This window comes from Syngnathus typhle, linkage group LG9, assembly GCF_033458585.1.
Source record: "Syngnathus typhle isolate RoL2023-S1 ecotype Sweden linkage group LG9, RoL_Styp_1.0, whole genome shotgun sequence".
NCBI lineage: Eukaryota > Metazoa > Chordata > Actinopteri > Syngnathiformes > Syngnathidae > Syngnathus > Syngnathus typhle.
The window spans coordinates 3689657-3702407 of record NC_083746.1 but is presented as its reverse complement, the minus strand read 5'-3'; the positions used below and the strand labels follow the sequence as shown (position 1 = coordinate 3702407).

General features: G+C 38.9%; 1 protein-coding gene across 1 annotated transcript in view; it reads right to left on the bottom strand.

The window, feature by feature from the left end:
* Positions 1–262: 262 nt before the first annotated feature.
* The window catches only part of klf12b (Kruppel like factor 12b), a 35484-nt gene continuing 22995 nt past the window's right edge, over positions 263–12751 (bottom strand). The window contains exons 4-6 of the mRNA XM_061287128.1: positions 11210–11345; positions 4828–4985; positions 263–4396 (exon numbers count right to left, since the gene is read on the bottom strand). Coding sequence (XP_061143112.1) covers positions 4215–4396; positions 4828–4985; positions 11210–11345 — 476 coding nt within the window. The 3' untranslated portion in view covers positions 263–4214. The remainder of the gene's footprint in view (positions 4397–4827; positions 4986–11209; positions 11346–12751) is intronic.

Below are 12751 nucleotides of genomic sequence, written 5' to 3'. Positions count from 1 at the left end.
TAACAGGCAAAAATTTAAAACAAAATGGGTGAAATTCAGAATGATCTACTTCGGGGTAAAATTATTTTTGAGAATCTGAAGAAATTCAGAAGCGCACAACTTTAGGGGCAGATCTCCCCCTTCCCCACCCAGAGTTTTCAGAAAAAAATTGCAATTTAATGACTTGAGGGTCTTTTAATTTGGAAAACTTTAAGTGCACTAAAAGTTAGTTTCCAATTCTGTAAATTTGCCTACAAAAGAATAACAACATATTCCCCAAACATTACATATAAAACGCAAATTTATTAACCTTCATGCCGCCATTCATTTAATATACATTTAAATGTTTCAAATTATTTAAATTTCACAGCTCCATCCATTTGAAAAAAAGAAATACAGAAGAAGTAGAAGACAAAGCACAGACTGGATAGGCTACTTAAACTCTGAGAAAAAAACAAAAGAGTAACACAAATAATGGGCACCATATTTTTAAAGATTTGACACCCCCCTCTGAAAAAAAAAAGTACAATTGTGTTATTATTCCGTGAGCAAAATCTCCCTTTTGTGGTCTGTTGAGCAAGCTCACATTTTTCATTACGTCAAGATCGGAAATAAGGTTGAAAGCTATTTACACTACACTCACTTTACATAAATACAATAACAACCATATACTGTACGAAGTATCTGCAAATTTAAATACAGCCGCCGGCTTCACTACTCTTCTGAACCACAAAATCAAAAAGTACATTGAGAGTAAAGTAAATATAGAACCGATAGACTCATTTATTGAGAAAAAGGCATCGATCTACGTTGAGTAGGATTCCTTGTTGTGTGTTTTCTTTTTTTGCGGGATCATAAAATAAATTTGATTGAATCAAATATTTTTTGTAAGAAAGTGTATTATGAAGTTCATAATATGAACAGTGTATGATGTTAGTGCTAGGATGCAACCAACGCATCTAATCACTCCGGAAAATTCACTGCTATTAAAAATATGGGTAGTACGACTTGCATATCGTTGTCTGTGCTTTTTTTCTCCCCCTAAACTGTTGCTTTGTGATGTAAAAATTATTCCATCAAATGAAAATGCTGCACGGAGCAGTAACGTGACACGAGGCACTACTTATAAACATTATTATTAGCATTGTTATTATTGCATAACTTTGACCCTGGTTACCGTTACACAATTAGGTTTTAAAAAGATGTTCAAGAGAAAATACAATACACCCTGTCAGGACAGGATGTAATTTTTTTAAAACACTGCTAAGATGAAACAAATTCATATTCTGATTTGGAATTTAGGTGGGATTTGTATACAAACAAAACTCATCATTCTGATCATTGAATACTTTTTAACCTCCCCCAAAAAAGATTGAATTGAAAATAGATTAATACAAGAGACTTTACCTAATATTTTATATAAACCACACAATTTTGTTTTTTGAAAAATATGTTTTTGCTGATGTGATATTTTGTGAAATATTGTAAACAGAAAAACAATAAACAAACAAATTGGATTGACTTAATATTTACGATAATTCAAAATTTAAGCTTTTGGAACAAATAAAGCAACTATGACTATGTGGAACACGCTGAAATGTAAACATACTAAATAAAAAGTGTAAAAGGTCTTATTATTGTTGGTGAAATAACAAAAAATGAAACTGCTATGTAAACAACTTTGGCACCATTTTTCTTCCAAGTTTAACATAAAAATATCAGGTAAAGTCAAATATGTATTGTTTTGTGTAACCACTAATCCAACCAGTGAAATTGAACAGCCTTTAGCCCCATGTTTGATTGTGTACAACAATTGAATTTGAATGAAAATCTGAAAAAAGACTCATGTATAAATCCTGCACCTCGAATCAAAGAGCCCTTTTTAGCCAACGTACGTATATACATTATACTGTATCCAGTATATTCATATATACACACACACGTCTTTAAAACGTCCTCACATATATTACAACATTTTTGTACACAAAGAAAAGTAATATAAGCATGTTTAAGTGACCCTCAATCATAAAATGTTATATATATATTTATTATATAGATCATAAAATATGATAATGATGATCATTTTTTGTTTATAAATTGACATCTTCATTCAAAATCATTTTACAAAAATTCAACTAATAATAGTAAACAAACAAGGTGCTGATATTCTGTCACTAACATAACAAACACATTGATATGTGCACAAATTATATACAGTACATAAATAAAGCGAACATATACATTTTAAACATGGGGTTAATACGTATGAGGGCGGGTGTTCATGGGTGTCGAGCTTTAACAAGGTGCTATTATGTATGTCCGTATATATATATATATATATATATATATATATATATATATGTGTGTGTGCTATATATGTGTGTGTGTGTATGGATGTGTGTGTGTGTGTGTGTGTACATATACACATATACACACAAACATAAAGGTCACTGGTTCCTTTTACTGGCTTGGCTCCAATAAAAAAAGAAAAATTTCACTATCAAAGAATCTTGACTATTTTAACACGAATCTTGACTATTTTAACACTGTGGGCAGAACAAGCATTTCTGCATTTCATATGAGAAAAAAAATCATCCATGGTATATTCTAAATATTGTGGGAAAGATATTGGTATTTGTATTGGGGATTTTTCTCTTTGTTCTCTTGTTAATTATGGGCAAAAGAATTGGGGATGATCAAATCTTTAAGTACAGTGGAAACGCAAATTTGAACACTCTAAACAATTTGGAGCTTCCTGTGTGGAGTTTGCATGTTAAAGCCTGTGTGGGTTTCTTGCGGGCGGATGTTTTGCAGTTTTAATTCCTACTTAAATCACTTTTTTAAATTGTACTAAAAAAAAAAAAGTTCAAATCGATATACCATTTAAAGTTGTATTTTTGTGACCAGTGTGTGCCATGAATTCACTGAGGTGGGTTAGACCCGATGTTGGTCATTTAACTACAGTAACCGTACAGTAGAGTAAAGGAAAGTGTTATATGGGCGACAGTTTGACCCTGAGACTGACTATTTCATTTGCCAATTTTTCCTGGGTGGGGAATTTTGAGATCCCACTGCACTTAGGGTTGTTTGTGTTATGTAGTCCCAATACTTTTGCCCATATAAAGTACGCTAAGGAAGGATGTAACAAAACGTCAACTTTAGTTCTCATTACAATCCAGACTAAGTATTTTGTAGTTGATGACCTCCGAGGCAGCTAAATAATGCGTACAGACGGGAGAAAAAAAACTGACATCAATCACCCACACGACATCTGTAACCAAAATGCATTCTTTTTATGTCTTCTGCGCATGTGCATTTGCCGCCATCTTTGTAACAATTAAGCCATTTGAAAGTCAAGTGCTGCTGTGCAAAAAAATCCATAAATTTCAAAACCAGCCAAGAGAAAAAGTAAGGTAAGTAAAGTCCTTCTCATGATTGTTGTCAAGTTCTCTGTACACGATGTTGCTGAAGCGTTTAAAGCAAGCAATGAAACCTTGAGGAAAATAAGGCCCTCGAAAAACATTTGACCCACAAAGGCTCATAACACATAATAATAACAATAATAATAAACATTTGTCCGATGGTATTTTTTTTTCACAAATTTAGTATGGCCCTCAGAGGACTAAAGTGGCCCCTGATAGGAAAAAAGGTGATTGAAAGAAAGTGTATACTGTTGTAACCATTAAGATTGCACTTGATCTGATTGCTTCATCACAGCACAAAAATCCAACAGAGAGGCTCCAGATTTTTGTTGTTGTAGTTTTTGTCAAATGATGAAATTTGAAAGTTAGTCCAGCCAAACATTGGCTTTTGTGTTAATGGGCTTGCGGGTGGTTCATTCAAAGGCCAGAGGAATTCATCCGTGATCAAGTGGCGCCCTCTGCGGACGAATCCGGTCTGCTTCTGGAGATCCATCACCATTAAAAAAAATGGCAGAAAGAAAACTCCAGACTCTGGGGTCTTTCACATTATAAAGACAAAAAAAATTCTGAAAATTGCAATTTCCTCCCCTGTCTGATTAAAGAGTCCATGTTAAAAACTTCCAAACAGTGCTGTAAAAGACAATAAAAGCTCCTGACTGTTCCTTCCGAGAGGATCCCAATTTGACCCTGTTTTCTTTCTTCTTCCGCGCCATCTATTTCCTGCGTGTCCAGGCCAGCTGAAGAACATTTCCCAGGGAGATCCGGCTCCCCTGCGCGTGCTGGATCCTTCCTTCTGATCATTTCTCACTTGTCTCACACCAGCATGTGTCGGCGCCGGTGCAGGGCTAAGTGGTCCGAACGAGAGAAGCTGCGGTCGCAGTCCGCGCACTTGAAGGGCTTGACGCCCGTGTGCTTCCGGTAGTGGCGGGTCAGTTCGTCTGAGCGGGCGAACTTCCACGTGCAGCCGTCCCAGGTGCATTTATAAGGCTTTTCTCCTAACGGACACAGAAGTACACATGCGCTAAAAAAAATACAAACTTAGCATCTTATAATGTCCCCCTATAGTAGGTCATTGTTTCATTCATATGCTTTGAGAATAATTGTCAATTTGTTTGTCTATGTGAAGCCCTTTGAGACTGCTTGTGATTTAGGGCTATACAAATAAACTTGACTTGACTTGACTTGACTTGACTTGACTTGGTTAACCCTTTCCAGTTCAAAATGGCTTTACTGGGGGTGAGGAGTGCTTGACCTTTTATTCAAATGACAGCAGTTAACATAGTTTTAAACTTAACAATTAACATGTTACATTAAACATCACTTGTAAAGCTACGAAGTAGCTCAGTAAAATAAAGGTCATTTTAAAAAATAAACTGATTTGGACTCAGCTTATGGAATCGTATTAGATAGGTGGGTGTGCACTGACCTGTATGTGTCCTTCGATGTGCTTTTAAATGGGAGCTTTTGGTGTAAACCTTATTGCAGCCCTCAAAATCGCACCGGTGGATTCTCCGCTTTTTGGAATCGGGCGACTCCGACCTCCGGGGGCGACGTATGCTGTCAATACTGAACGGTGACATTGAACTGTAACACAAAAGAAGTGGTAAGGATGATGGAATATTTATATTTATATTGTCACTTGTTTATAAAGGATTTGAGCATTTTAAATAAAGTTTTGGAAAAGAAAAAAAAAGTACATTTGTACAGACAGACAGACAGACAGGATGGAATGTGCATGTCAGTAATTCAATGTACAATTACGCCAGCAGGTGGCAGTGTAAGGCTGCACTGTACAGTAATAAAGAAAGATGAGGGCTTATTGCTTCCCTTACTGACAACCATCCATCAATGTGTTTTATGTCTCCATCAAATCCAGTGAGGTTGAAGACTGCCTGCTTACTTCCATCGTCCATGACTGGCATTTCCACAGCAGTATTATCCTGATTATGTCATTTGTCACAGAGCAAGGTAAAAGTTGTGTTAGAACTATGGTAATGTGTGTTTTTAGTCAGAGGGCCCAACATGTCTCATAAGGTCAGTTTGATAAAGTTTTTATTAAGCAATTATTGCTTTAGTCTTAATTCACAAGCTGAAAAAAAACACATATTGTGATGGTTTTGGGTGTGTCCCTCTCCCCTCTTATGCAATGGACTAGTCCATATTCCCACTGCGCATGTGCAGACTCAATTTTGGAATTTTACTTTGGATCAAAACTCCCAAAGGTTTCAATCATTTCCACTGTAACATCCAAATCTGTCTAACCGAGAACAAGAGCCAGATGCTCTTGCCAGTTGTCGTAGCACTGCTGTCAATGTCATCAGAGGAAGCTGCAGCACGAGTGGCACTTTTTTCAACCATTTTTCAACGTTGATTAGTGTTCTTATCAATTACAGTCATCACATTGGAATGGTGCACTCGTTAGATAATATTAATCAAGAAAGTCATTCAAATGTGGAGGCACCAAACGAATAAATGTATATATTGCATTTCAATGTGCATTTAGGAGGGCCAAATGAGGAAGGATGAGAGAGGAAGATCAAGGGCTGGGTTTGTGCACCAGACAGTTCATGCAAGGGACTGCCGCCACCGCAGCAAAACCACTTCCTGTTTCCCCCCCCTGTGTCTTTTACCATCTTTTTGTTTCTAATTCTCACAAAATATGCATCAGACACCTGTTGCTCTTGGCCTCTTGCCAAAGTGAAGCTGTAAAGGAAATTCTCATCACGCCTTTCATGCTCTACATTCAGCTGCACGATTGATTTACCTTGGCAATTTGGGGTGTTTCGATTCGATGCTTAGTATTTTATTTCAATATTTTAATGTTATCATCATTATCCAATAAAATACACTGACTAAATGAACGATATTTTCTCTGTAACTTTATCACAACCATACAACATAAGTCAATCAAAATTATTTTTCAAAGACGCACATAAAATTGTTGAGTTACTGTGTGTGAATATTATTATACAATCTAATCGAGAGAGAGAAATATCTAAATAAATAAAAATCTAGGCCTATTGATAATCATTTAATTGTATTTTTTAATTAGCGGAATTTAGCAGAACGGAAAGAAGGCCAACCCTAAAATTATACAAGTCACTGATTCTTATCAATCATCAAATAAGGCAAATAAGTGACTAATATGTTAGAGTTCAAAAATGGAATACTGTATAATTTAGACATTTAGAACTACTACAGCCTCACAATTGAGGAATCACACTACCATGGAATCCAGTTTTTGTTGTTGATGTTTTTTTTTAACCATTTCTAACGTCATTTAATGGCTTGGTAGTGAATTTAGGCAAGACATTCCACTTTTTAAAACACTCAACGGGTAATGGCTGATGTTATTTGTCTACAGTTAACATCCAAGGTCTTTAAGAAGCGGGGAGTTAACAAATAGTAGGCTATACATAACCTACTTGGAGAAAAATCAATCTTTTATGACTACAAAATGAGCTATTAGCTCATGAATCCATTACTTTGCATAAGCATATCTTTTTTATTTCAACATACGTAGCTGCGGTGTGACGATCAATTGGTGCTACTTTTCTCATGTGAGCCCCAAACTAACCCGCCTCCCAACCCCTGTTTATTCGTGTCTCTAGGGGGAAAGGAGGAAGTAGCACTTTGATGCATTTTAAACATTGCTGACCTCTGTTCAAGTTCCTCCCTTTCTGCTTTCTCTCCTGATCAAAATGTGTGCATAGATGTGTGTCGCCCTAAAGGGCTGATCTGGAGCCTGCTTTATTAACACAATAGCATCTGTGTGTTTGGCGAAAAGGAAAGCGGGTCATGCTAACGGATGAGGTTCTCACGCTGCGTCTAATTGCAGCTTTGCAGAGAAAACAGGAAAGGACGTGAGAAAGTGTGCCCTGGGTGGCCTCCCGTCGGCCATTGTGGTACCTGTCAGAGGATATGACTCCAAGCACTGCTGCACTTCTGCCACCTACACATTACGCTCCGACTCCGCCACGTCTTGAGGAACGAGCCAGAGCGACGTGTGGGACTTAAGAGGACATTATACCCAGAAGCATGACGTGCCTTGCATTCATTACGTCCCTTAATACTGACTAAAATTGTCTAGACTCCAGCTCGACATTTGCACACCAATGGACCTTTTACATAACTACCAGACAAAAAGAGAGAAGACAGTGTTGGAGCTAAAGGTGGAAATAGGAACTTGTTTTACAAGTCGTACTCTGTCGTAGAGTCCAAATACATGTGCTGGTGTATTTTTCATCAGCTGTAAGGTTGCAACATCGCTCAGCAGCGATTGACATTTTGAATCCCAACCAAACCACGAACACCTCATGAAAACTAGTTACCGAACCCGTAAGACTTTTGTAACCTTGTTCAGCTGGTTTCAGCCGCACGGCTCGGCGTTCGTCCTCTTTCAATTCATCGACGAACCTCAACCGTTCGAATGATCGTGTGAAGCGTGTACGTCACTTCTCACCCAACTAGAATCCAATGTCAAAAATTAATGATGCATATTATAGGGACTTTTGGGGGTCTTTGCTACTTCCAACTCGAGGGCGTCTCTCATATACGCACACATGAGCACATGAGCACACACGCTCCTTCCAGCCTCACTGTTCTCTTTTCAACCGGCGTCCTCCAACAATAGCCTATCCACTGTTCCCCTGGGAAACGCATGAATATGGAGGAGGTTCCTGAAGAAACCAACCCCACACACCTTCTCCCTCTCCTCCCTCATTTCAATCATATTCATATACGGATGGATACCTGGAATTGAAAATGTGCCCTCACACCTCTCCTCTATGATGCTCTCTGCATGATGCTTGCATAAATGTGAGTGCAGAATGAAACACATCTTTTCTTTCAAGCTCACAATGGAGCTCTCCATATGTCAACAAAGGCGCACGCATTTTGTCAACTTCTGCGCATGGGTGTAACTCGAGATGGACGTGTTTGACTTGAGTCTGTCGTGCTCCTGTGTGGACAGTGAGTTGACCTCCTTGTGGAAGCGACTGTGCGGGGCGCAGGAACATGTGTTGATGTACAGCAGGAGCACTTGGACACCTGAGGTCTACTGATGGGAGGGAGAGAGTAAAGGAGCACAGCCTGGCTGGAGGCTTGGGCAGAGAAAGGTTGGGGCCTGCCAAACTCTCCTCTCCTCTGAATTACCCAGTGCCACATTTGCGTGTGTGTGCGTGCGTGCATGCAAACGTTAATATAAAGCAGTCAATTTTATCTGAATGTGTTGCACAGCAGGGTCACCAAAGTATTGTTTCACACAGATTGTATCAACGCCCAACAGATTGCCTTTTTCTTTGACACAGAACCCAGTTAAGCCATACCGCAAACATGGGCGTTTTCACACAGACATCCTGGAATCAGAATATCTGGTGGTAGACAGTAGCAATTACTTTTGACACATCAGATCGAGAGAATCAGTCAGTGCTTTTGTCATATATATGACAATATATGATATATATTTGTGCCTTCATGCTACAGCACAGCACTGCACAATCAGACAACACTAGTCAACAAAATGTTCAAATCAGTAAGGCAAGTAAACTTGTTTAGATCTTTTTTTGGCACGGGTTGCCAATCTGCCCTCATTTTTCCCTAGCACATCAGGTTTTCAGAATATTATTTGGTAAACCCTTAAAAATCCTGGGTTAAAAACAACCCAAATTAGGTTAAAAATTGGATTCTGTTTTGCAAAACAACCCAAAATTGGGTCACTTTGACCCAACTCCCTGGGTCAGTGTCATTTTTAACGCAGCAGTGTAAATTTTATGAATGAACATTAGGCTCAGCAACAGGTGGAATTTTTTCTGAAATGTTCAAACTATAAATTAATATGAAAGTCCGTATTGCGCAAGGTTTTATAGGTCAAACTCAAAAACAGAAATATGATCATATTATCAAAACTTGATGCATTGGAAAAAAGCCTGGACATTTTTTAAATTAGTATCAAAACATTTCGGGACACGCCACCCCTGAATTAATTTGGCTGTTGACCAGTGTAATTAGATAGAGACAATTGTTTTTAGCACAACAGGACTGGAAAAGTGAGGGTTGGGTTTAAAAATTCACACACTTATGTCCCATTAGTCACACCAGGGTTGCGCCTCCACTCCCTCTGAAGCCAAATATATATTGTGTAGCAACGTGGGGTAAAAAATGCTAACTTTCACAGGCAGTAGGATCCCACAAAATTGGAGTATCTGCACTGGAACAGAAGATGCCTCATTTATCTGGTTAAGAACCTTATGAAGACTCTATTTCAGTCTGGAACTAACTCCCTCAAAAGCAGGAACATTTTTAGTTCGACTTGGGAAGTATTGCAGCAGCTGCTCTTTGTATGCTTGTTTTGCATATCCTTCCTCTACCAAGCCATGGGACCTAAAAACTTCCCTTTTTCGACAAGGCCGGGAAATTGACGTCTTGCACCAATAATGGGAAGGGGTCACTTCACTTTACCTGAACTGATGAGTTTGGCTTTCAAAACTGTGACTAATTGTGGCAGCGTATTTAAAGTAGCAGTTGAGGTGCAACGATTAATCGACAACTAACCAATTATCAAATGAACCCTTCATTATTTTTGAAAATTGATAGTTCGTTTGGATATATTTTTTTAATACTGTCCAAATGCTCAGAATTTCAGCTTCTCAATAGTAAATATTATCCGATTTCTGTAATCTACCATGAAAGCATACTGATTGTCTTTGTGTTGAACCAAAATAAAACATTTGCTTTTACGATGGAAAACAATGATCTATTCTGGGCTTTTCTTCTCTTTCAGTCCAAACAATTACTGAATCACAATTAACGGATGTCAATTTAAAAAAACAAACTAAATAATTGCCAGAATAACCCATTATGAAAAGAATTGTAAGCTGCAGCCCAAAGTTGCAGGGAGCTGTCTGAGTTGAGAGTGAATCACCAGTCACTAGAAAGTTACTGTGCAATTCTCAAAGTTATTTGGTCGCATCATGTTTGCACATGAGAAAGATTAGCACAAGCTTGGGAATACTTTCCTCGCAGTTAGACTAAATAACCATCCGATGGGCATGAACTTGAGTCTGGCCAGGCAGCCGTTCTGGCTCTCTGTCCCACAGTTAAGGAGGAGTGCGTGGGGGGGGGGGGGGGGGGGGGGGGGTTGTCCGACTTCCTGCCTACCATCAGGAGAGCGTTGGAGCTGTCATCCACTCAAGAGCCGAGTCTTTTCATTCAACACAGATGGGCTGGCACGGCTGAGGCTCACCATGCTGGGAGTATACCCGCCATGTAAGACTGTATACGCAGTTGCACAGCAACGCAATACATCCAAGCCCAGTGCGGGAAAGAGCTTCAAGGTAGATTGATATGAGCTGTTATGTCAAAGGTGGGAAATTTTGACCTCCGTACTCTTATAAATGTATTCCCTACCTTTATGGAATAGTCAACCTGTCCTTGAAATTGACAATGTATTTGAAGTTTATAGACCTGTCAACTGTCAGGTCATATATTGAAGAGAGCTATATCAAAAAAAATTGTCAAAATTGCAGAGACCGCTGGAGCGCTAACCCTCACCTTTAATATGATACAGAAAAATAATGTATGTGTTTGGAGTTTTCACTTAAACTCGTCCGAGAAGGTATTCACGTGCTGCTGATTGACTTTGGAGTGAACTGTAATGTCTCTTGATGAGTAATGGCATATGTTAAGATATTAGTTTTGGTCATTACTGTAAATGTGCAGAAGTTATATATATATTTTAAGACACAAAACCACTCAACTGAATACAAACAAAATAATGCACAGAATAGCGCTTGAACATTTGTACTCACTCTTGTACAGCTCGGGCTATGGACAGTGCCGTGGAGCCGGTCTCGTTGACGCTGTCCAACGTTACGTTTGGCAGGTCGTCGTCATCGCTGTCACTCTTGATGTGACGCGGAGACAGGCCGTTGAGTTCCATGTGGGCTGTGAGGACCAGACAAAAGTGATGAAGGTGGTGCAAAAAACAGAGATCATCAAAATGTATTGGCACGGTTACGCTACGATATTTCTTTGAAATAGTTTTTCAAAATGTTCCGTTAGCTTGTCGCTTCAACATGACATTATGTGTTGTTAATTTATGACTTTTACAACAGTGTCAATCAAAATGAACTATTATCTTGTTTCATGAATACATATTTTGGGATAAATGCGATGGATTGAATGGATTACCAAAAAAAAAAAAAAACATTTTGCCCATGGAAAAAATGTTTTGAGCTTTCATGTCGAATGTCATCGTACTTTTTCTTAAGCACATTCAGAACAAACAACCTACTCCACAGTACGGTGATTGAATATTGATTATAAGTAATTCTGAAAGAAACTCATACTAAGGTAACCAGTCAATAGAGAACATATTGTCCATTGAGGCTCTTCTATATGAATTTCAAAGCTATCAAGGGTCCTCTCGGATGGCACTGAAACCATTAAGGCCCATAATAAGAGCAGCAAATAAAGCAGTAGACTGCTTTTAAAGCTCTCTACTTCTACAATTTGAAGGAGGGGGGCGAGGGTGTGTGTGTGTGTGAGTGTGGTGGTGGTGGGGGGGTCACCATCTCGCCTGGCCTAAGGAAAGCCTGCAATTAGGGATTGTAATTAGCAGAAATGTGAGGTGCGTTGAGGAGTGGGGGGTGCATTTTGAGCGAGGGACACAAAGGATGAGTGCTGGAGAGGTGGGCAGATCACCACATTTCTTTTCTTTCTTTCTCTCTCTCCTGTTGTTAGCAGTCATGCCCTGTTTCCATGGCAACCTGCTGCGGGAGACAGGGAGGCAGCAGTGAAAAGGAAGTGTATCCGCCCTCTCTTAAAGAGGATGGCCGACCTGTGCGTGTATGTGTGTGTGCGCTTGTGGGCGTGTGGATGTGTGTGTGTGTGTGGGCAAAGTGTTTTTGTATCTATGTTAAAAGCTTTTCATACGACTTGCATCACTGCACCCTGTTGTGTTGCTGTCATCGGCTTTAAAGTGAGTCAAATAGGTGGAGATGCTTACAGGTACATACTTATTTCTCGGGTCGTATAGTTAATGCATATGTCGAGAGCCTATATTAGCTTCATTAGCAAAAAAAATAAAAAAGCCTTTTGACAAATGCAATAGTAGCCCTCACAAATTTCATTCTGTAAGCAAGCTCATAACTCTAATGCATTGTCTTCATTGAAATGAATATGTCATTAATCTGTCCAAGTCACAAAAAACACAATTATTTGGATACGGGTTTGTAACAGGGGTGAACAAGTTTGAAAAATAACACACGAATCATACACACATATGTGTATAAGGGTCATGCATGACAACATGCCAAATATGAGTGCACTTGAGTTCAGTGAGCAACTTA